This window comes from Mustela lutreola, chromosome 1 (assembly GCF_030435805.1).
Source record: "Mustela lutreola isolate mMusLut2 chromosome 1, mMusLut2.pri, whole genome shotgun sequence".
Taxonomy (NCBI): domain Eukaryota; kingdom Metazoa; phylum Chordata; class Mammalia; order Carnivora; family Mustelidae; genus Mustela; species Mustela lutreola.
This window is the reverse complement of record NC_081290.1, coordinates 23518849-23544364: the sequence shown is the minus strand read 5'-3', so window position 1 is coordinate 23544364 and position 25516 is coordinate 23518849. Positions and strand designations below refer to the sequence as shown.

General features: G+C 35.6%; 1 protein-coding gene across 7 annotated transcripts in view; it reads left to right on the top strand.

Annotated features, from left to right (window-relative positions):
• Positions 1–23949, top strand: part of EXOC1 (exocyst complex component 1) — a 60257-nt gene extending 36308 nt beyond the window's left edge. For 2 of the 7 annotated variants that reach the window (XM_059160901.1, XM_059160919.1), the window contains exons 12-20: positions 3520–3564; positions 4820–4983; positions 5557–5664; positions 6901–6977; positions 7508–7736; positions 14808–14991; positions 17356–17555; positions 20847–21041; positions 22717–23948. In XM_059160901.1, coding sequence (XP_059016884.1) covers positions 3520–3564; positions 4820–4983; positions 5557–5664; positions 6901–6977; positions 7508–7736; positions 14808–14991; positions 17356–17555; positions 20847–21041; positions 22717–22869 — 1355 coding nt within the window. In that variant the 3' untranslated portion in view covers positions 22870–23948. Of the gene's footprint in view, positions 1–3519; positions 3565–4819; positions 4984–5556; positions 5665–6900; positions 6978–7507; positions 7737–14807; positions 14992–17355; positions 17556–20846; positions 21042–22716 lie in introns of all 7 variants that reach the window. The other 5 variants (XM_059160894.1, XM_059160928.1, XM_059160910.1 and 2 more) reach the window with 5 other exon arrangements.
• The last annotated feature ends 1567 nt before the right edge of the window (positions 23950–25516 follow it).

The window sequence follows — 25516 nt, the reverse complement described above, 5'->3', positions numbered from 1 at the left end:
ATTTAGTAATTCACTGTTGTTGTTGTTGTTATTGTTGTTGTTTTAATTCAACACTAATATATTGATTATGCTAGTCCAGACTGTTGAAATGTTTTGAATCTGTGTACACGTATGTTACACTTAGGTAAAGATACTGATAGGTATCTTGGGACCATAGGCTTTTGGAAACAGAAATGCTAACTCATCCTAAAGGTTAATTGTTCTGAAACAGCAGTGTGTTTATATCCTTGTTAATGTTTCACTGTGGGTATGTTATGCTTTTTTTTTTAAGTAAGCAACATATTAATTCAGTTACATGTTTAATGTTTTCATTTAGTATATTTGTCACCACTTGTTAGTGAACCATTTTATTTTGAGAGAACTCTTCTAACAGAATATGAAAACTGGAGGTAGAAAGAAAATCTTTCTAAAATTATCTCCTTAGGAGGCCGTTAATCTCAGTATCATAATAGTTTATCAAGCCTAAGATTCATATTGAGATAAATGACATAACAAAAATGTAATTTAAAACAAGTACAACACTATCTTAATGGTATCATTGCATTAACCTGAAAATTAATTTTTTTCTTTTTCTCCCTCCTGGGAAGTTCTTAAATTATCTTATTTAAAATAGTTTTAAATTAGAAGTTTAGAAGGCACTTTTATAGTTTTAAAATAGCATTAAAATCACATTTCTTTCTATGTATAAAATAGTAGCAGGAGAGTAATTTGTGATGGTTGATGGCACCAGAAAATCATAGTTTCAGTTATCTTGATAACATCAACTACAAGAGAAGAAAGACTAAATAGTAAACAGAATTCAGAAGACAAGTTAAAACAGATGATTTAAATTCTAAATAAGGTAGAGTGAAAATTTTTTTAAATATCTTTTCATTCAAATTGGGTTTAAATCAACTTTTAATAGTAATATAATTAAAATAGAAACTTGAAATTTTGGAAAGATAACTTGTCCATGAATCAAAATGAAGTAATTATAAATAAAATCTAATTTTGTTTTGTTTTTTTAAAGATTTAATTAATTCAGTTATTTGACAAAGAGATCACAAGTAGGCAGAGAGGCAGGCAGAGAGAGAGGAGGAAGCAGGCTCCCTGCTGAGCAGAGAGCCAGATGTGGGGCTGGATCCCAGGACCCTGAGACCATGACCCAAGCCGAAGGCAGAGCTCTAACCCACTGAGCCACCCAGGCGCCCCTAATTTTGTTTTGTTTTTTACTTGCTCTGAAAATTCTGGGTCATAGATGCTAATACGAATAGAAGGTCAGAAATGTATAGTCAATATTGTTAGAGATTCAGGGGAATACTCTCTTTTTGAACCACTTTGACTCAACTTTAACATCACTTTAGCTCAGGTCATTTAGAATAATGTTGAAATACCAGCAGACATCTTTTCTTTGTAATAAGATCTTTAGTAGATAATTGCCTTTTATAATTAATAGGTTTACCTTGATAAACTCAGAGACATGGAGTTTTCTCCCCAAGAATAATACTTTGGTGGAGTTTTTCCCCTTGTGTTCTGCAAATATACTTAATGAAATGGCAGGCAAAGAAATTTAGAAATTATTTTTTAAATCACCGATTTTTTCTTTCTGTAGCTATAATAACACTACACACACATGCATATTATTTTAGGACCTTAACATATGCATTTATATAATTACTGCCTCCCTTGTATTTAAAATTTTAATAGTTCCAAAATTTTAATAGTGGTATGTCAAAATTGTTTTTCAATCTGTGTTGTTCCAGTAAACTAAGAATCTTGTTGATTCCAAAAGGAGTCTTGAATACAAGACCAAGTTCAGTGCTGGCTAGAAAATTTATTTAATAAATACTGATTATTATATAATAAGCACTGCTAAGTACTGAGAATGCAACAGTAAGCAAAGACCCTACCTCATGAAGTTTACAGTCTAATGGGGATTATTTAAAGATACTTAAAAGGTTACCTGAACGGGTGCCTCGGTGGCTCAGTAGGTTAGGCATCCAACCCTCCATCTCAACTCAGGTCTTGATCTCAGGTTCATGAGTTCAAGCCCCACGTTGGGCTCCATGCCCAGTGTGGAGCCTACTTTTAAAAAATATATATTTATACACCTTTATTGGGTACGAAAAAAAAAAAGGTGTATAAAGTTCAGGCTTTGCTCGTACCAATATTGGGTACGAAAAAAAAAGGTGTATAAAGGTCAGGCTTTGCTCTGAAGCTGGTGAACTTAGTATAGTGACACCTTGAGGCCACTAGGAGGTACTGTTCAGATTGGCCCACTAGTTGATCCAGCGTGATCCCTGCTTTCCACTTATATCTCTAGATTTGGTGTTTCATTCTTCTTAAGCTTCACAAAGCTAGGGCTGCAAAGATGTACATATCCTTGGTATGACATGTCAGTAGCTTTTACTTGGGCTTTTGCCTTGAAGTTTGGTAGGGATGGTGACAGTTTGATACATTGTTCTCTGTATTTAAATTATTTCTAGGTTATAGTTATATTCCTTAATTTTCTCTTTCATTCTGTAAGTTCTTTCTTTGCCTTTCACATTAACTTCTAATTTGAGTTGAGAATGTTTCACAAGATGATCTCTACAATTGATCTGATAAATATTATATAGAGAGAAGTTTTAGAATAAAAGAAATGTCAAATGATCCCAAAAGAACTCAGATTCCTGTATTAAACCTTTTCCTTTGGCTTTAAGCCCTCCATCCACCCATCTCCTGATAATTAGTATTTTGATATCTAATTTTCATTCTAGGTGTTCATAAAGCCAGCTACTAAGTAGTTCAGGTTGACATTTTGAAATGATTTTAACACCCCCCCATGTAATTTTTTATCAGATGTGGTCATAACATTATTCAGTACAGTGGAGACTCCTCTCAGGACTTTTCAGGGAGCGAGAATGTTGATGTGCTTAATATCTAAGTCTACAACTTCATTCTAATAAATTAATTTTTACTTGACCATATGATCTCACTCGTATGTGGAATTTAAGAAACAAAACGAACAAGCAGACAAGAAACAGACACTTAACTATAGAGGACAAACTGATGGTCCCCAGAGGGCAGGTAGGTGGGGGGATGGGTGAAATAGGGGCTGGGGATTAAAGAGTACACTTGTGATTAAAATAAAATAAAATAAAATAAAATAAAATGACTTTTAAAATTTTTAAAAATACTTTTTTCCCAGAAACCAAAACTTACAAATGTAGTCTTTTAAAGTTTAAGCACACCAGCTCCATAAACTTAAAAAAAAAAAAAAAATCACTTAAAAGTGTTGGGAGAGGGGCCGACAAATAAGATATTTTTGCCTCTTTGAGTAACAACAAACATTAGACCAGTAAAGTTTTTTCTCTCAGAATTTGTCAAACAGTAGCTGACCAACTAAACATACGTTGCACCTCTTGTTACTTGATGCTCATGGTTCTTTGCATGTGTCTTTTAAACTAGAGCTTTAACTTCCTCTTGTGCATGGTTTGTGCAAATTGCAGTTTATTAACTTGTCTTTGTCTTTGATGCTTGCAACCTAATCCATCACAGCTACACTGCCTCGAAAAGAAAGTGCTGTCAAACAGGAAACAGAGAGTGAGTATGCTTAGTGTATTAGTAGGTATTCTCAATGCATGTTTGTTTAATGTCTAGAAATTAGTTTTTTGTCTTGAAAAAAGTTACATCCGAAAATATTTGATTGCTCTGAGTTGCCAGGTTCGGTGGAAGAAAACCAGCATGATGGTAGTGGTATGGCTACATTCAAAAAATGTAATTCAAAATATATGGTGGGTAATCAGAAATTATGAAAAGTCTTAACCATTAAACTTCTGTTTTCAGGCTTTGTTTAGAAACTATAAAAATTCTTACAAATATGGTCAGATTTTTGCATAATGAAACTAAGGTGTATCTTTAATTGTCCTTATATCTTCATCTGTCCCTTCTGACCATCAGCAAATAGCATAGGTTAACCGAGAAATATTTTAGAAGATTAAAAAAAATTATTCATTGTTTATATTTAATTCTGAATAAAAATATTACATTTTCTTGTAAAAATGGAAGCCTTTAATTCCTTGATGGATGTAGAATATTGTCTAGCCACATTGTTCTCATTTTTCCTCAAAGATGTCTCATATTATGCATTTCATGATGTATATATTACATATTAGTTGTATTTTAAGTATAACAAGTTTTCAGGTGGTTTTTTCCTCTTCATTTGTTTAGTTTTTAAAGAGCTGTAGATAATCAGTTCACTTACTGTAAAAAACAGTTTCTGGATTCAGGAATGTGTTAAGTTGCATCATATGTAATCTGCTCTTTGTAGGGCAAGAATGATGGCTTATTGGCAGTTTTGTATGGTTCAACCCAATATTTTCATTTAATGTGGAGGCGTGTAATATTAGGATATGGCCGATTTCTTCAGAAAGAAAAAATGTCATTAAAAAATAAAAATAAAAAAGACCTCATAGCTAGTACACCAAGGAGTCATTGGCCTTCATCCATATTTATATCTTTTGAGTAACTCAGGAAGGCAATCTTCATCTACTTTAGCCTAGAAATACTAGGCAACTTTGGTGGCACTGGGTAGGGTATAGATCATGCGATCCTTAAGACCGCTTTTGGTCCTATTCTGTAAATCTGTGTAGTTTTTGCTACTCCTTGCAGTATGCTCAGAAATAGGACACAGATGTTAATGAGAGAGCAGGACACGCTTCCGCACAGCCCATGTGGTCGATTTGTGTGATAACTGATATGAGCGCTGAATACGAAGACAGTAGGCGAGAGCCCTCATTCACACTATGGGTCTTTTATTCATGAAGGTCACAACTTTCAAAGTTTTATTATTTCTTAGGTCTTCATGGAAGTTCTGGGAAATTAACTGGATCTACTTCTAGTCTAAATAAACTCAGCGTTCAGAGTTCAGGGAATCGCAGATCTCAGTCATCTTCTTTGTTGGATATGGGAAACATGTCTGCCTCTGATCTCGATGTTGCCGACAGGACCAAATTTGATAAGGTAAAATAATATAACAAGTATGTCTTAAACATGAACATTTGTTTTCTAATAGCAGTCTGTTATTGCTTTAAGGGTGTTCCAGGATTTGGGCTATGTTGGCTCTCTGAATTAACCATATGTTTCAAATTCTGAATCCGAAAAAAAAAATACTATTCAAATGGCAACTGAAATGTGTATTATCAATTCATTGACATAACAACTTTATTAAAATTTATTATAAATCATTAAGAGCTTGTATCTTTAAGTTCCTTGAGCCAACTACAAAGTAAAGTGGAAATAACAGCTTTTATGAAGCTAAACTGTTCTCTGCAATGCATTAAGCTTAAAAAGTTTGTCTCTGTGTTCCTCTTTCCAGATTCCAAGTGAATAATTATTTTGAGTTGTTTTTTTTTTTAGGTGTGTCTGGCCCTGTTAAGCCTTAATACTTCTGCATTGTCCTATCAATCTTGGAATAATTTCTTTTGGGATTCTATTGAGATTATACGTAAAGCATCTGTGATCTCTCCTGAAAAGTGAATTAAATGTAGAAGATGTTTTTATGCGTTTGGTGCAGTTCATTTTTGTTTTCTTCAGATCTTTGAACAGGTACTAAGTGAACTAGAGCCCTTGTGTCTGGCAGAACAGGACTTCATAAGTAAATTTTTCAAACTACAGCAACATCAAAGTATGCCTGGAACTATGGTATGGCTCACATTTATTTGTTGGCTAATATTTATGATCAGTAGTATAATTAGCCTAATTAATTTATTGTCACAATTTCAACATCAGAACAGAAAAAGAAAAAATTTACAATGCAAGGATTTTTTCAGTATTTTTTGTCATATCACAAAATAATGAAAACAGTGATAGTTGGCTACTCCAGACATTTAGGTCTAAGACAATACTCCAAATTGTCTTAGACCTAAATAGCCTCTAAATTAGTAAGAGGGAATTGGCTGAATTTACTTTGTAAAAAATATTCTTCAAAAGGAAATTTTAGCATTTTAGTAGTCACCAAGAAAAAATACAATTTTCAAAGGAGAAAGATATATGAGTGCATATACCAAGGTTTAACAAAAAAAAGAAGAAAGAAAGAAAGAAACAGGCCCCAAATCTGAACCTTTCCTGTGCCTTTGTTACTAACTAGGTATGAGACCTTAAACCAATTATTTAATCCCCAGTTTTCCTTATCTATACAATGAATAATAACTGTTCAGCATGTCTCTCAGGTGGCATAAATGTAAGAAAATAATATGAGATGCTCTTGCAATATTTTGAAAAACTTAAAAGCACAATACAAATAAAGTGATTTTTAAATTAAGGTCATCTTGGGTGGCTCGCTGGCTCAGTTGATAGAGCATAGGTCTCTTGATCTCCGGGCTGTGAGTTTGAGCCCCATGTTGAGCATAAAGCTTACTTGAAAAAAAGGTCATCTTAATATACAGAACCAATATATAAAAAGCAGTCATAAAATGAATTTGTTCTTATAGATGATGTTGATAGTAAATTTGCTTGTTAGCCTAAGAATTTTTAATAACATTTTTTAAATGCTAAAGTTTTATTTAAACGATTGATGAAATTCTTTAATTTTTAAAATTCTTTCTTAAAAGTTGTTTCTGTTTTTTTGAGCTTCCCTTCCCCTCTGAGCCTCCATCCAGTACCTTCTCTGTCCCTGCTTTCCCCTCATATGCATACACACAGGCACATCTTCTCAGCCCACAGTAATTCTCAGATAAAATCTAAGAACAAAACATTTCCTAACCATTCTTAAACAACATACTAAGTTATATAGTTTTATCAATAGTACTACCTTTAAAAATCATTATTTTTCATAATGTATTCTCTCCTAGGAATTTTAGGACTGAGCAGGCTTTTGCTATATAAACTAGTCAAATTGTTGGTCTTTTATTATGTAAAGTACCCGAATAATTTTTGCAGACTGAAGCAGAGGACCTAGATGGAGGAACATTATCCCGGCAACATAATGCTGGTGTGCCACCGCCTGTCTCATCTGAGTATGTGTTTGTTAATATCTGCTGTTTATCTGGGGAGGGGGACACTTAAAATTGAACCTCAAGGGGTGCTGGTTGGTGAGGAGCCAGATGATTCTGGTGATGTGACAGCCCTCAGAGTACTGACATGTGTGCCCAGTGTCTTCTCAAACGTCTTACTCAGTGAAAATTGGTCCTGTTGTCTGACTCTTCAGCTCTTTTTGGCTCGTAATCACAAAAAAGTGCAATCCATTTAGTGTTTGCTGGTAAGAAGTAGCATTTGAATTGTAGGGTATTTCTCAGAAATTACAAAGCACATTTCAGGATCCAGCTTTACAAATGACATGAAGTTGTATTTTGAGTAATAAAACTTAACTTCAAAAAATATTTTTATGTTGGAAACTGCTGTAGAATAATTAGTTCATCCTATCTGGACGTTTTTCGTTGAAATGTGAAATTTTAGTCATTTTGTATATCTGCAGTGGATTAGAGTTAAAGATCAAGATATGAAACCTCTATAATCAATTCCCATATTTTGTTTGTTTCCTGAACAGGAAAGATATGATCCGTCAGATGATGATTAAAATATTTCGCTGCATTGAGCCAGAACTGAACAACCTGATTGCATTAGGAGACAAAATTGATAGCTTTAACTCCCTCTACATGCTTGTCAAAATGAGCCATCACGTGTGGACCGCACAGAATGTGGACCCTGCTTCTTTTCTGAGTACTACGTTGGGAAATGTTTTGGTGACTGTCAAAAGGAACTTTGACAAATGCATTGTAAGTTGTTTTTTTTTTCTTTTTTTAAATAACTTAAAGTTCTAATCATTGCAAAAAAAAAAACCAGGTAAATATATTTAAATCAAGAGAGAACTGGGTGTTATATGCAAACAATGAATCATGGAACAGTACTTCAGACACTAATGGTATACTGTATGGTGACTAACACAACACAGTAATTTTTAAAAAAGAGAGAGGGATTTTCAGTTCTCCATTGAGTGTCTACTGTTCACATCCCTCAAAGCCCTGAAGCAGAGTGTTGGCTGCAGTTTATAGGCACAGAGTTGGTGGGATGCTACTATGCCAGCTAGCTGCCCTTCTCCACTGTGTGTGAGTCTTGGCAAATTGTGGTGTAAGTGGCATAGAGGCAGCAGCTGCTTGAGAGAGCCACTAAGTAACTGAAACCTCCTTTCACTGATTGGTGACCATAGGTCACATGAAACAACTGAAACTCTCATTTGGATTTATTGTTATCCTTCTTAAAATATGCTCTGATAAGAAAATTAGTAATTGGATCATTTTAATTGATTCTTTAAATTATTTAATTAGGTTTATTAGCTTGATAGCTTTAATTAATAATCATATTGTTTTATTTTAAGAATACATTGTTCTTTGGGGCACCTGAGTGACAAAGTCAGTTAAGTGTCCAGCTCTTGGTTTTTGCTCAAGTAATGATCCCAGGGACCTGAGATGGAGCTCCACATTGGGCTCTGTGCTCAGTGCAAGCCTGTTTGTCCCTCTCCCTCCCCATTTGCCCTCCCCCACCAAGATAAATAAATAAACCTTTAAAAAAATGCCTTAACTTGTACCCCTGGGGCTAATAATACATTATATGTTAATAAAAATTTTTTTAAAAAATTTTTTAAATGCCTTAAAAAAAATAGAGAATACGTTGTTTTTACAATAACTTCCAGCAATCGTTATGTTCTATTGGAAAGAAAAATTATTAGTAATTTTATTTTGTCTAGGTTTTGGTAAGCTTGTAGGTAGGAATTGGTCTGGGCCAGGTTCTAAAATAAAAGCTGAATTTTATTAATGTAGTTAGTATGTAAAAGTGGGTGTCTATCATTTGAATATTTCTACTGTGTAACCTCTGAGTCATATCCAGCTCTTGCATATCCATAAAACAATAGGAGATAAAAATATTAAGGGCAGTTAAAATTCACATCACTTTTGTACTTTTGAAAAACAATATTTATTGACTTTTTAAAATATAAAGGCAATCTGTGTTCATTATAGAAACTTAAATGTCACCTCAATAGGCTTGTTAATCCTCTTTTCTTACCACGTGACTTCACTTGACATTTGAAATATTATAGAATTTGACCACTTTAGACCTCTTGCCTCTCCCACCTTCTCCAGCAGTGATGCTAAACCTAGAGGGTCTGACTGCTAGCTGGGGGCAAAGGGCAAAGGAAGAGCTGCCAACGGCTGAGATAATGAGTCCCGTGTGACACAGCAGGAGAACTAAATCATGAGGACTCTACACTTCCAGACTCTGAAGGCTTTGTTGCTTTTATTAGTAAAATATAGCTGTGTGTAACACCTGTCAGTCCAACCGAAGCTAATTGTTAAAAGCATAGGATGGAGTGTCAGGTAAATAGAGATGTGGCTTCAGATGACGTGCTTATTACCACACTGTCTTACACAGAAGTGACACCTTACTAACTCATCGCTCATAACGGTGGTGCTGCTATTGCCACCAGTGGTAATAATTCCTAATAGTTGATTAAACAATGTTCATGTTATTCTCAAGACCGAATAGTGGAAAAACAAAGTAAGTGAACTTAGACAAGGGTATGAACTCATTATTTTCTTATAAAATTACATGTATTTCTCATAAATTTACAAGTATTTCTAAAGGATCTGTCTTTTCTCACTAAAGGGACGTCTCTTATTTTAATTCATGTCTTCTCACAGTGTCTTATGGGTAGTATGTACTCAGTAAGTGTTGTATTTTGGTATTTGGGACAAGATTAGACCCTAAGGCGTACCTTGAAAAGGTAATAAATGAGCCTGTTTATATTGAGTCAGAAGCATGAATGTCAGATGACTGCAGAAAGTGGAACAGATAGCATCGGGTTTGGCTCTTTCATCTGGTGGCTAAGCTCAGAGCACCTGCTGTTCTTCAAAGAACAGGATTAAGAAAGCTAGCCCAGCCCAAGCTAAAACTAAAGTTAGAAAGTAAGTGACATGCTAAGTACTACCAAGGTAAGCTCTGCTGTCCCATATATTCTTATCTGCACTCAATTTGCTTTTCAGGATTCTTCACACTATAGTGATGTGGACTTGCCCTCTTAAACCTTTGAGAATGTTATGATTTGGTTACATTGCCGTGGGCAGAGAGCACGGTTAAGTAATTCAGTGATCTGTGCCTCGCACCCAGGTTCTAGTCTTAATCTCTGAATAACCTCTGTGTTGAGCAGTCAGCTGCAAATAACATATGAGTTGAGCTTGAGAGAAATTTTATTTGTGTAAGATTTAGTTCACCGATGGTTTTGTTTTGAGAGATAAAGCGTGCACGTGTGTGCAAGGTGGGAGGAAGGGGCAGAGGGAGAGAGAGAGAATCTTAAGCAGGCTCCACGGCCAGTGCAGAGGCCAGCGCAAGGCGATCTCTCAACCCTGAGATCATGACCTGAGCTGAAACCAGGAAATCTGTTGCTTAACTGACTGAGGTACCCATGTACCCCCTGATGGCTCTTTTCTTAAACAAATATATTATTTCTATTCTACCAGTTACAATGCCAGAACTGACAACTGTCATTTAGAATATTTCCTGTTGATGTTTAAGTATATTCAGGCTATAATTCTATCCTGTGCCTTTAAATGCCACACTGAACAAAAATCTTCATGCAGCTTAATAATTACTGTAGACCAGCATTCATAAATTAGTGCTTCCTGGGTACCAGGCACTGGTCTGAGCACCTTGCACACTTTATGTCACCTAAACTTGACACTGTCCTTCCTCCTACATCAAGTAGACTCTGAGGGGTTATGTTACTTTGCCCAGGTCAACAGTAAAAAGTGCTGGAATTAGTGTGCATACCCAGACCGTCTGGTTCCAGCACCTGCAGTATTACACTACCCTCTCTGCTGCATCCATTTTTTACTTTTCACAGTTATCGATACCAATGAAATGGAACACAGGGATACCTCAGAGAATCTTGAGGCTCAGTGGGCCCAAGCTCCCGCAGTAAAGTGAGAATCATAATGAAGCAAGTTACTGAAATAAAGTGAATTCAGATGAATTTTGTGTTTTCCCAGTACATATAAAAGTTTTGTTTATATGTACATAAGAGTACATAAAAGTTATGTTTATCATACTGCATATTTATCATACTGTCATAATCTGTTAGGGTTCAGTAGCATTTTGCCTAAAAAACAGTGTCCATAACTTAATTTAAAAAAATCTTATTGCTAAGAAATGCTAACCATCATCTTAGCTTTCGGCGAGTTCTAAGGTTTTTGCTGATGAAAGTTCTTGACTCCGTGTTTTTGGCCACTGACTGATGAGAGTGGTGGTTGCTGAAGGTTCGGGTGGCTGTGGCAGTTTCTTAAAATAAGACAACAGGGAAGTTTGTCCCATGAATCGACTCTTCTTTTCTGTTTCTCTATAGCACGCAAAGCTGTTCAGTAACATATTACCCACAGCAGACCTTCTTTCAAAATTGGAGACCGTCCTCTCAAACCATGTTGCTTTGTCAGCTAAGTTTATGTAATATTCTAAATCTGTTGCCATTTCAACATTCTTCACAGCATCTTCATCGGGAATAAGTTCTATTTCAAGAAACCACCTTCTTGACTTACCCCTAAGAAGCAACTCCTCATCTATTGAAGTTTTATCATGAGATTGTAGCAATTCAGTCATATCTCAGACTTCACTCGTAATTCTAGTTCTTTCCCCATTTCTACCACATCTGCTGCAGTTACTTCCTCTCCTGAAGTCGTGAACCCCTCAAAGTCCTCCGTAAGGGTTAGAATCCCGTTTACATTATACTTTTGCCCTCTTCCCATGAAGCGCATATGTTCTTAGCGGCATCTAGAATGGTTAATCCTTTCCAGAAGGTTTTCACTTTATTTTTCCCAGATACACCAGAGGAATCACTATTTATAGCAGCTTAGCCTTATAAAATACTTTTCTTAAATAATGAAACCTGGAAGTTGAAATGACTCCTGAATCCACGGGCTACAGAATGGATATTGTGTTAGCAAACACGTAACAGCATTAATCTTATTGTCCATATCCGTCAGAGCTCTTGGGTGACCAGGTGCATTGTCAATAAGCTGTCATATTTTGAAAGGAGTATTTTTTTCTGAGTACTAGCTCTCAACAGTGAGCTTAAAATAGTCAGTAAATCATGTTATAAAAAGATGAGCTGTCATCCAGGTTTTGTTCTATTTATAGAGCACAAACAGAGTAAATTTAGCATAATTCTTAAGGGCCCTAGGATTTTTTGGAATGATAAGTGAACATTGGCTTCAACTTAAAGTCACCAGATGCATTAGCCCGTAACAAGTCAGTCTGTCCCCTGCAGCTTTGAAGCAGGCATTGATAATCTCTGGCTATGAAAGTCCCAGGTGGCATCTTCTGTCAATGGAAAGCTGTTTTTCTCCATGAAAATCTGTTGTTTAGTGTGGCCACCTTTATGAATTCTCTTAGCTGAGTCTTCTGGGGAACTTGCTGCAGCTTCTCCATCAGCACGTGCTGCCTCACCCTGCACTTTGTGTTCTGGACATGGCTTCTTTCCGCAGACCTTGTGAACCAACATCTGCTAGCCGCCAGCTTTCCTTCTGCAACATCTTCACCTCTCTCAGCCTTCCCAGAATGAGTCAGGGCCTTGCTCTGGATTAGGCTTTGGTTGAAGGGAATGTTGTGGCCGGTTTGATCTTCTATCGTGACTGCTAAAACTTTCTCCATATCAGCAAGAAGTTTGTTTCTGCTTTCTTAAAATTTTTGTGTTCACTGGAGTAGCACTTTTAATTTCCTTCAAGAACTTGCCTGTGCATTTACAACTTGACTTTGGTGCAAGAGGCCTAGCTTTCAGCCTGTCAGCTTGTGACATATCTTCCTCCCTAAACTTCATCATTTTTAGCTATTGATCTAAAGCGAGAAACATGAGACCCATCCTTTGACTTGAACACTTAATTGGCCTCATGTCGATATTGTGTCTCAGAATAAAACTGTGTCTGGACCTAAGGAGAGGGAAAGAGAAGGGAGAATGGCTGGTTGATGGAGCAGTCAGAATACACACATTTATTGATTAAGGTTGCCAGCTTAAATGGGCACAGTTTGTGGCACCCCAAACAAAAGATCACTGATCACAAAGCACCATAACAAGTATAGCAATAATGAGAAAGTTTGAAATGTTGCCAGTTACCACAGTGTGACATGGAGGCATGAAATGAGCAAATGCTATTGGAAAAATGGTACTGACAGACTTGCCAATACAGGGTTGCCACAGACCTTCAATTTGTGTTAATAAATAAATAAATAATCAGTATCTGTGAAGTATAATAAAATGGGTGTGCTGTAGTAGGAAAGATAGTATTGAGTGGTTGACAGTACTCCCCAGGACTTTCTAATACTAATGCCTGTAGCCTACAAAGAATTACCTCTTTTTTTTTTTTTTTTTAAGATTTCTATTTACTTATTTGACAGAGATCACAAGTAGGCAGAGAGGCGGGGCGGGGTGGGGGGGGGTGTGGAGCAGGCTCCCTGCAGAGCAGAGAGCCTGATGTAGGGCTTGATCCCAGGACTCTGGGATCATGACCTGAGCTGAAGGCAGAGGCTTTAACCCACTGAGCCACCCAGGTGCCCGCAAATAATTACTTTTCTAACCCACATGTCATATGATTTTCAAGTTACACTACAAAAATCATTTATGAGATTTAGGTAGAAGTAAAAATGTCCTGGAGCACCTGGGTGGCTCAGTGGGTTAAAGCCTCTGCCTTCGGCTCAGGTTGTGATCCCAGGATCCTGGGATCGAGCCCCACATCAGGCTCTCTGCTCGGTGGGGAGCCTGCTTCCCCCTCTCTCTCTGCCTGTCTCTCTGCCTACTTTTGATCTCTGTCAAATGAATAAATAAAATCTTGAAAAAAAATAAAGTGTCTTAACAGTATTTGACAGAGTAATTCTTATCTAGATCCTCTGAGAAGGACGCAGAACTGTAACTGAATCCATGGATTTTTTGAAACCAAATGTCTAGGTTTTGTCTGTGTGAGACATCCCTTTCGTACTTTGTTGCCATCATACACAAGCACTTTGCTGAAATAAATAGAGAATAAGTAGGATAAGTAACTGATAGTTACAAAACATACTTATATAGTATAAATCCATTGTGGAAATGCCTGTTCTCCCTCTGTTCTCATATCCAGAAATCAAAGAACTGGTCTGTCCAAACACAGATTTTAGGCCGATGAGAATTGGAAATGACTATGATTCTCAAACTTGGCCACATGACCACCAACTAGAAATAACGGAGAGAAATCCAGTGTGGGCTCTGGTATCTGCTCTACCCCAAAATGAGCAATTGCCTTTTATTTACCTTTCACGAATGATAGAATCGTTTATTGCTTGTTTTCACTTTAACAAAAACTTGAGCTTCACAAAGTTTGTTTCTTGTTTTAAATAATTTGGCTTTTTTCGTTGACTTCCTTTTCTTAAAATATATGTACATTTGGAGCACCTGCCTGGCTCAGTTGGTTAAAGCTTCCAACTCTTGATTTTGTCTCAGGTTGTAACCTCAGGCTTGTGAAATTGAGCCCCGGTTCTTTCTGGGCTGGCCGAGGAGCCTGCTTCTCTCTCTCTCTCTCTCTCTCTCCCTCTACCCCACCCCACTTTCTCTCTCTCCCTCTTTAAGAACAACAATAAAAAGATATGTGTATGTTCTTTTTAATCTATAAAAATAGTGTTTCTTGGTTACTCCTGTTGTATTAATCTGTAATTAGTAAACATCCAAAATGTTCTAGGTATAAATTATGCCCTTTCTCTGTGATATATACGTTTACTTACAATTATATGTTTCTAAGTTCCTTGTCTATTTCTCTCTCTTGCTTTCTGCCTAACTATAGAGTAACCAAATAAGGCAAATGGAAGAAGTAAAAATTTCAAAGAAGAGTAAAGTAGGAATTCTTCCATTTGTTGCTGAATTTGAAGAATTTGCTGGACTTGCAGAATCGATCTTTAAAAATGCTGAGCGTCGTGGAGATCTAGATAAAGCATACACTAAACTTATCAGAGGAGTATTTGTTAATGGTAAGCCTTTGTGATGTACTGAAGAATTTTTTGGTTGGTCGGTTCACTATGGTCACTCAAGTTGGGAGATAGATATGTTCATTATTTCCATATTCTATAGTCTTATTTAAGTTTTTTGAAAGTAGCTATTTCTTGAATCTGAAAAAATAAGAAGCAGTACATTAAACCCATTCATATTCATCAGGAACCGCTTCTATTTTAGGGTTCATATGGGATTATCACTATGCAAAATTGAAATTCCTTTTTTAATCACAAAAAAAACCAACCCTTTTAAAAAATTTTAAAATGAGATTTTACATTTGCATTTTAGCGAGACTCTTTGGGAGATGATAGGCAGTGATGTCTGTGTAATATTAAACAAATCAATTTACTTCTTTAGGCCTTGGTTTTTTTATCTGACACATAAGGTAGATTAATGCTAAACTACAGTCTTCCTGTGGCAGATCCTACAATTAGGTTACAGAAACAGTATAATGGGCCATTTAGTTTGTAATAAATGATCTGACTGCATATATTCAGGAACTTTAAAAGCTGAAACAGTTGACAGGAAGTGGAATCATCTTTCCAATCACATACAACATTTTCAGTGGTATTTCTTTTAAATTTAAAAATAGCTTTGGGGCACCTGGGTGGCTCGGTTGGTCAAGCATCCAACTCTTGATCTCAGGGTCATGAGTTCAAACCCCAGGTTGGGCTTCATGCTGGGTATGGAGCCTACTTTAAAAAAAAAAATTAAATTCAAAGTAGCTTTGCTTTGTCTGACTGTAAAGTAATATATGCTCATTGTACACCCCCCAAAATGAAAAAAAAAGATTAAAAAAATCAAGTAAAAAATGAAAATAATTTGTAATTTCATCAGGCAGAGAACATTTAATTTTTATTCTTCTAAACTTTTTAATATTTCTCCTTATTTTTGTGCCTACTGTATATATGTGTATGTGTATTCTTGAATATAAGTTTTTTTCATACCTTACACTCTGTTTTGGAATCTGCTACTCTGTTATTCTAATACCTCTCCTTGTCAGTTTTTATTATGACTGTAATCATTTTTAATGAATGTGTAATACTGTATCATTATTTATCATTATCAAATCTTGTATTATTATCATTATTTATCAAATCTTAAATCATTATTTATCAAATCTTCATTAATAGGCATTTAGCTTGTTTCCAATTTTTTGCATATATTTTTATATTCTTGCCCAATAATTTCCTTGGGTTAAATTACTGGAAATGGAATTACCAGGTCAAAAGGTTTGCGTATATCTCAAGGCCTTTGCCAGATTGTCTCACAGAAAGGTGAGTTTAATGTTCCAGGAGTTTAATGTTCTCATTAATGCTGAATATTAGTAAGTATTTTCAGTCTTTTTATTCTTTGTCAACTTAATAGAGTAAAATTGATTTTGTTCATAGTATCTTTTCTTTTGTCATGCAAGAGCTTTGGAAATTTCCTCTCAGATTTATCCATCTCTCCTTTTATGATTTCTAAGTTTTGGATTATCTATAAAAAAATCATGCAATCACAAAATTATTTTTTGTAAGATTTTATTTATTTGGCACAGAGAGAGCACAGGCAGGGGGAGTTGGAGGCAGAGGGAGAAGCAGTCTCCCTGCTGACAGGGAGCCCAATGCAGGGCTCCATCCCAGGACGCTAGGATCATGACCTGAGCTGAAGGCAAACACTTAAGTAACTGAGCCACTCAGGAGCCCCAACGTTATTTTTTAAATTAGATTTATTTTCCTTAGTACTTTTGATTATATTTGTTTATTTGCTTGTTACATTTTTAAGTACTTGAGCAATTTAGAATTTGTTTGGCTGAAAATGGGAAATAGGAATCCAGGGTTTATTAGTGTATTTGAAAGGACCAGCTGGTTGTCCTACCACATTCTGAATAATTCATCATTTCCCCCACTGATTTGAAAAGCTACCTTTATTATATACTACATTTCCATTTATATGTTTATAATTATTTTATTTTATTTAAAGATTTTATTTATTTATTTGACAGAGAGAGATCACAAGTAGGCAGAGAGGCAGGCAGAGAGAGAGGGGGACGCAGGCTCCCTGCTGAGCAGCACAGAACCCATTGCAGGGCTCGATTCCAGGACCCCAAGACCATGACCTGAGGTGAAGGCAGAGGCTTAACCCACTGAGCCACCCAGGCGCCCCTGTTTATAACTATTTCAGTGTGATTTTTGTATTAGGGCTAGGTGGATATGGAGACCCTTTAGACTATCTTAAGTCCAGAAATGTGCTTACTTCTTAAACTTAAAAATGAAAAAAAAATCATGTAAGTATTTTATAGCTAAATATGGTAATCCTAATGTCAGGATGTTATTATATTTTTTCTTCTTTTATTTTAGTGGAGAAAGTAGCAAATGAAAGCCAGAAGACCCCCAGAGATGTAGTTATGATGGAAAATTTTCACCATATTTTTGCAACACTTTCTCGTTTGAAAATCTCATGTCTAGAAGCTGAAAAAAAAGAAGCCAAACAAAAATACACAGATCACCTTCAGTCTTATGTCATTTACTCTTTAGGACAACCTCTTGAAAAACTAAATGTAAGTATATTTTCATTCATTATTATTTTCCTGATTTTGAACCTCTGTACATAAGTTTACATACGAAAAACACAAGACATTCATCCTAAATTTGCTCATGCATTGATGGGAAGGATAAGGAAGGAGGGACCCAGTTATCAAAGGTTCCAGTGTACTAAGATACTGCTAGATGGTCTGTGTTACTTCTTTTAATTGTTGTAAACAGTGACGTGGGGTAAGGTGGTAGCAACCATTTTACAAATGAAGAAACTGAAAGTAAATACACTTGCTTGAAGTTACAACAACTGGCAAGTAGCAAAGCTGGGGAATGAACCCCAGGTCAGGCTTTTCCATTATTCCAGACTCTTCTATTTCATACCTCACAAATGGTGGGTCTTTAACCTTAGTTCAGATGAAGGTTTCAAAAACTTTATCAAGATGAAAGGAAAAACTTAAAAATTTTTCTTCTTCTTTCTTTCCCTTCCTTTCCTGAACTGAGTTATTCCCCAGAACATAGTTGACTAAAATTAAGAAAGGATGGTTTGGAGGCACCTGGGTAGCTCAGTTCGCTGAGCCTCTGACTTGGTTTTGGCTCAGGTCACGATCTCAGGAGTTGTGAGGTCAAGCACCACATCAGACTCCACACTAACTGCTTGATGATTCTCTCCCTCTGCCCCTCCCTCTAGGGTTAAAGGTCTGTCTCAGACCTAAATCCTGTGTGATACTTAACTGCAACATCAGAGACATTCCCTGTGAAATCAAATTTAAAGCAGAAACATTGCTAGATCCTTTAATATTTAACATTGCTGTAGAAGCTCTAGCCAATGCAATAAGACCTAAAACATAAATAAAATATATTGAAAGAGAGTTAACAGGGCACTTGGTGGCTCATCTGATTCTTGATTTCAATTCAGGTCATGATCTCAGGGTCATGAGCTCAAGTGCTTGCATCGAGTTCTGTACTGAGAGTAAGGACCTACTTAAGATTCTCGCTCCCTCTCCCTCTCTCCCTCCCAACCCTGCCCACATGCACACACATTCTCTCTCTTTAAAGAAAAAGAGAGTCAAGATTATAATTACAGGTATATATGTTGAAATTACTGAACTATAATAAATAACAGGATTCAAAATAAAAATATAAAAAACAACTTATTTCCTGTATGTCCTAATAACCAATTAAAAGTTTATATAGAAACAAAAATCTAAAAGCACCAGGAATAGACTTGTTAAAACAATTATTAGCAAAAACATAATAATAATAATTTAATGAAGAATAAGCAAAGAGTAATTGCCAAGAAAATTTTAGAGAAAAGTAATGAGAAGGGGCTTTGCCTTTTCAGTATTAAGAGTATATTGTATAGTGATCAAATACAGACTTGCCAATCAATAAAATTGCATTAAAAACAAATATTAAAAAATTTAAAAAAATAAAATAAAAAACAAATATATTTCAGAGACAACCTGAGATGAATATTTGTAACAGTCCAGTAGTCAGTAATATAAACTATAATATACCTTTTTTAAATCAGTAAGACAAACACTAAAATCCCAACATATAAATGGGCAAGGGTTCTGAATATGCTAGGAAACATATGAAATCAAGTTAACTTCATTTATAGCCAAAAAATTGTGAAATAAAGAAACAAGTCTTTTTCACTCATCAAAGTGCAATGATTTCTTTAAATTGTGATAATATGGTAGCAGTCTCTTCTGTACTATTGACAGAAATATAAATTGTTTGAACTTGCCTGGGAAGCAATTTATGTACATTAACAATCTTCAGAATATTTAAAATTACACTTCTCAACTGAGGAATTATAGTCATAGAAATTTGTGCTGAAAAGTTATCAATAATGTGGGTAAATAGTTGCGTATGAAAGATACTTATGACAATTGTGTTTAAAATAAATTTCTTTTAATCTGAGTAGATTCTGCCAACTTTTAAAAAAAAGTGAAAAGTGTTAAATATCCAGTACTGGAGGAATGAATGTGTAAGTTGTAGTTCAGTCGTTAGATGGAATATTATGTAGCCATTACAATTTATACTTCAAAAAAAAATGTTGCAAAATATTTTTCAGAATTAAAAAAATAAAATAAAATTTTAAATTAAAATTAAATTTAAAAAATAAGTATTACATGGAAAATATAACATACAATATTATTATCTCCCCTATGTACTCATTAGAAATAGGGGCGCCTGGCTAAGTTGGTAGAGCATATAAGTCTTGATCTCAGGGTTATGAGTTCAAGCCCCACACTGATTCTATAAAATAAAATCAAAAATAGAATCTTGGGGCACCTGCGTGGCTCAGTCGCTAAGTATCTGCCTCTCTTTATTTATTTTGTCAAATAAATAAAATCTTTTAAATAATAAAATATTAAAATAAAAATATAGACTCTCTTAAAAAATCTTAAAAAAAAAACAAAAAGATTAGAAGGAAATCTAAAATGGTAACACTGGTTATCTCTGAGTAGTGAAATAATTGTTACTTTATCTTTCATACTTTTATGTATTTTCTGAGTTTTATACAGTTAATAAAATAAACTGTTTTCTAAGTAGGACTTTTTAATTTAAGTGACAATAAAAGCAGTGCTTAGCCATTATTTCTTTTATTTCACATTTTTGTTTTTATTTATTTTGCCTTTTTTTGGGGGGGGTAGTTTCACATTTTTATTTCAGTTCCAGTTAACATACAGTATAGTATTAGTTTCAGGTATAATGATGCATTACTTACATACAACACGCAGTGTTCATCACAGCAAGTGCCCTCCCTTAATACCCCTCACCCACCTCCCATCCAGCAACCCTCAGTGTACTTTCATAGTTAAGAGTCTCTTACGGTGGGACACCTGGATGGGTCAGTGGGTTAAGCATGTGCCTTTGGGGAAAAAAAAAAATCTGCCTTCAGCTCAGGTCACTATCCCGGCACCCTGGGATCAAGCCGTACATCGAGTTCCCTGCTTGGCGGGGAGCCTGTTTCTCGCTGTCCCTCTGCTGCCACTGCCCCTGCTTGCATGTACACGCTTTCTCAATCACTCACTCGCTTGCTCTCTGTCAAATAAATAAGTAAAATTGTAGGGAAAAAAAAAGAGTCTGCTTCTCTTTTTACCCCCTCTGTTCATTTGTTTTTTTTCTTAAATTCCACATGAGTGAAGTCATATGGTGTTTGTCTCTCCAACTTATTTCGCTTAGCGTAATACTCTCGCTTCATCCACTTTGTTGCATGCAAATGGCAAGATTTTGGTTTTTGATGGCTGCATAATATTCCGTTGCATATGTATTCCACATCTTCTTTTTTCATTTCCTTGAAGCATTTCTTTGAAGGCGTTGAAGCTCGAGTAGCACAAGGTATAAGAGAGGAGGAAGTAAGCTATCAGCTTGCATTTAACAAACAAGAACTTCGTAAAGTCATTAAAGAGTATCCTGGAAAGGAAGTGAAAAAAGGTCTAGATAATCTCTACAAGAAGGTTGATAAACATTTATGTGAAGAGGAAAACTTACTTCAGGTATGCCTCCTTCTGTTAACCATTCTAGATTGTACATCTTAAAATATATTGCTTTTCTCCAAACAAGTCCTCTGGAAAGGCTACAGATTTTCTAATTCTAGTGCAGGAGGAAATTTCCCTAAAGTGCTATAAAGTACAGACCAGATCAATGAGTTTTGAGGAAGAAAGGAATAATATGTATAATGTGTTTATATAGCTATGAGGAAGAAAGGAATAATATGTATAATATGTTTAGCTATTCCTGTTTACTTTATATTTCTACTTTATAGTTTTGAGGCATGAGTTGTTTTTCTTTTGTTTGGGGTTGGGGCAGGGGTTTTTTTTAGGCTTTCTGTTTGTTTTTTGAGATTTGAGGGGAATAACTAAATGGAATAGAGTATATGGTACAGTGGAGTGATTCTGAGCATGGGAGCCAGAGTTAGAAACAGGTTCATAATGTGGCTCCAGATTATGCTGCATGACTTTGGGCAAGTCACTTAACATCTCTGAGCCACAATTTTCTTATTTGAAAAGTAGAAATAATACCTCTCTCATATAGTGGACACTACTACTATTGCCATTTATAGATGAGAAAATCAAAGCTTAGAAAAGTCGAGTAACATGGCCCCACAGCTGATGGGTGGTAGAGGCAAATTTAAACCCCAGATGGGGCCATTTTTCTCTATAAACCACACTGGAAGGCCCAGAGATAAGTGAGAATAATTCTGACTTCAATATCATCAAAGCCTTTTTTAGGGCTGTTGAATTTCTCTTGGCCTCTGAAAGTCAGATAGATGCGGATAAAGTGAGAGGAGTAGCAGGTACAAGAAAAACCATGAGCTAAAAGACGTAAAGCAAAAACTATAATACTGTTCGGTAAGTAGACTTAAGGTGACAAGATGCAGGGTTTATGAGATGAAGCGTTTACAAGGAAAATTCCTGGAAAAACTTATTCCCTCATCTGCTGGATAGTAATGATGGTCATAGCACCCACCCTCACCAGGTAGACTTGAGACTTAAATAGGATAATACGTTTATAAAGCACTTTGTACTGTACTGATACAGAATAAGCCTTGATAAATGTCACCTGTTTGTATTAGCTAATATGTCAATGTATATATCAGGTTCTGCCTTGATAGTTATCTACAAAGTAGTTTCCACTACTGAATCATATATATAATCCGTCTATCTCAATTTTGGTATCCTTCATGGCATCAAGCAATGTTTTGTATCATCCATTTTAGATAAATGTTTAAACTTCCATCTGGAATGAAATGTAAGCATTAACTGTTGCATTTCACTTAATTACTAGTCTTAGTTCCACGAATAATTGTGCATATACACATCTCTATTGGATATTGTAGTAGATATAATAATAGCTAAAAGGTAATGAGTGCTTACCATGTCAAACACTGGTAAGCACCTTACATACTTGCACTCATTTAGTCCTCACAAGAAACTTACGAGAAAGGTATTATTGTTACTACCCTGGTTTACAGATGAGGAACTTGAGGCCCAGAGCAGTAATGTCACATACTCCAGGTCACATGTCTTGTAAGCTAAAGGAACAAAGATGCATGTCCTTAACCATTACCCTCTCCTAAAATCTTCGAATATATCTTGATATTATTTCTATACACTTGATTATATATTTCCATTCATAATTTAATGACTTTTATTTTCATTTTTGTAATAGGTGGTGTGGCACTCTATGCAAGATGAATTTATACGCCAGTACAAGCACTTTGAAGGTTTGATAGCTCGCTGTTATCCTGGATCTGGTGTTACAATGGAATTCACTATTCAGGACATTTTAGATTATTGTTCCAGCATTGCACAGTCCCACTAAAAAAGAAAAGATAAATGAAAGGAGTGTCTACTATTTCGTGTGTGTGTATATATACATATGTATATGTGTGTGTACATGTATATGTGTGTATACATACATACACACACACGAAAAAAAAAAAAGCAAAGATTTAGGTGCTAGGGAGCCCCATTGCTTTACATCAACAGATTGAGTAGGAGGAATGCTTATATACAGCTTTCCTTATCTGTGTAACTAATAACACGAGAGCTACCTGCTGCAGTGGTCACTTGGCCCTATGTAATAACAGAGACATGTGAAAGGATGAACACCAAATTAAGTGGCCCAGAAAGTGACAAAACCATACTTTTGACAAGTTTATTTAATCCATTGGAGAAAAGGTACAACTCCAATAAATGTATCATTTAAATGTTTAAAATTTTTAAAACCTTCTGAAAGAAGAAAAAGATAAATGAAAAAAATCACTCTGAGTACACTAGACATTATTCACAATTATCAAGTAACTATTTTGAGAACCCAGACTTGGAACTTTATGTATTATTAAATGTCAGAAAAATGGGTACCCCATACTACAAATATTCAAGAGCGAAAGTACCAATTTATGTAGCAGTTTTATCTGCCCAATAAGTTGTGTACTAACTTAAAACATCATAAAATGCCTTTAGCATTTTTCTGTGACTGAGCAGAAAGTCTCCTTTTATTGTCTAGTTTCTTGTATTTGACAGTGGTTATCCTTTGTATAAGGCATTAGGAGTTCTTCAGTTTTCACTAATTCACTATTGCCTATAAATCATGTAACTACTAAAATATTGTACAGAATTTTTTTCCCTTCTAACTAATGTGTATATGGATAAGGAATCTTGTGATGATCAGTTATAAATTTAGATTTTGAGAATTATGTGACTTGTGTGGCAATGAATCTGAAATAAAGAAATTTTCAAAAAAATTTTTTTCAGAAAAGTTAAAATTTTCTTAGGTCTGTTATATGCTATTTTTATAAAACCAAATTCTTACAAAATCAATATACAAAAATTAATTACATGTTCATTTACCACAAAACACTTAAAAGTATAATAAGAAAAATAGAACCATATATAACAGCATCAAAAATATTTAGTATTTAGGACTAAATCTAACAAAACATTATACTGTATATTGAATTATGCCTTCTCAAAGTTCATTTGTTGAACCCCTAACCACCAAACCCCCCCAACAGCTTGACTGTATTAAAGATAAGACCTTTAAGGGGGTGATTAAGGTTAAATGAGGCCATAAGGATAGAGCCATGATCCAGCAGAACTGGTACCCATATAAGAAGACACTGAAGCTCTTTGTTTGCCATGTGAGGACACAGCAAAAAGGCCACCATTTCCAGGCCAGAAAGAGCTCTAGAATCCAACCATGTTGGCACCCTGATCTTGGACTTAGAGCCTCCAAAACAGAAAATAACATTTCTGTTAGCCCACTTAATCTATGGCATTTTATTATGGCAGCCTGAGCTAATAATGCAAGATGTAAAAGACCTTTACAGAGGAAATTATAAAAACTATTGAAAGATATTAAAGAAGGCCTAAGTAAGTAGAGAATTATATCATGCGTCCAGATAAGAACACAGAGTAGAAATATCAGTTATTCTCAAATGTAAAGATTTGGTACAGATTTCCAATTTCCAGTCCTGTGCAAAAGAAACTTGGAAGTCACCTCTCCATTCTAATAAGTGAAAAGCTGAACAAACTGAAAAATCAACTCTTCTCAGATCTGTAAGAGAAGTCAAGTCACAGGGCAAACCACTGCCACAATTGGAGAGATCCAGCAGGAGAAGACAGAATCACATCTTACCGGACCAGAAACCCACAAGCTGAAACATCCACAGGAACCAGTGTCCACGTAGGGAAAACTGAACTTTAATTAACAAATTCCTTGAGGCTGAGTGTAAGTTAAGTCTGAGAAATGACTCCCGGTCATTGGGAGTCCCTCAAATATTTGTGAGTTTTACCTCCTGTAGTTCTACCAGTGAATGTCAGAGAAAAATCCTCTTGTGCTTCTGGCAGAAGGACAAAGGATCCATTTTTAAATATGGCAGCGTATTCTGCCCCTGACAAATTGTGTTCTCAGTAGAAACTATTTAACCAGGGCTCAAATGACCTGGGAGAAGGGAAGTCCCCAGCTCCAGCTGGCTCTAGCCTTACACATGGAGGAAGAGAAATACCCAACTTCAGTCCATTCTATGTCATCTTTTCCCACATAAAGGGGGAAGGACTGAAAAGCACAGGTAAATTTGTGCCTGGAGGTACAAGCTCACTAAAAGACCTATTCATAGGACTATATAGTTTCTCTCCTCCAACACCCCATCTTCACATTACTAATGGCCTATATATAACAGTTCCATTTACCTAGCTATCTGGCTATCAAGGAAAAAATTACAAGACAAAGGCAAAAAAAAAAAAAAAAACAATTTAAAGAGACAAGCATCAGAACAAGTCTCAGAGAGGACAGGGTTTTTGGAATTATCAGCAGCAGTTGAAAATAATTAGTATGGTAACTGTTCTAATAGATAAAGTAGAGCGCATGCAAGAACAGATGGGCAATGTAAGCAGGAACAAATTCCTTAAGGAAAACCCAAGGAAATCACAGTGATCAAAGCACTGGAACAGAAATTAAGAATGCC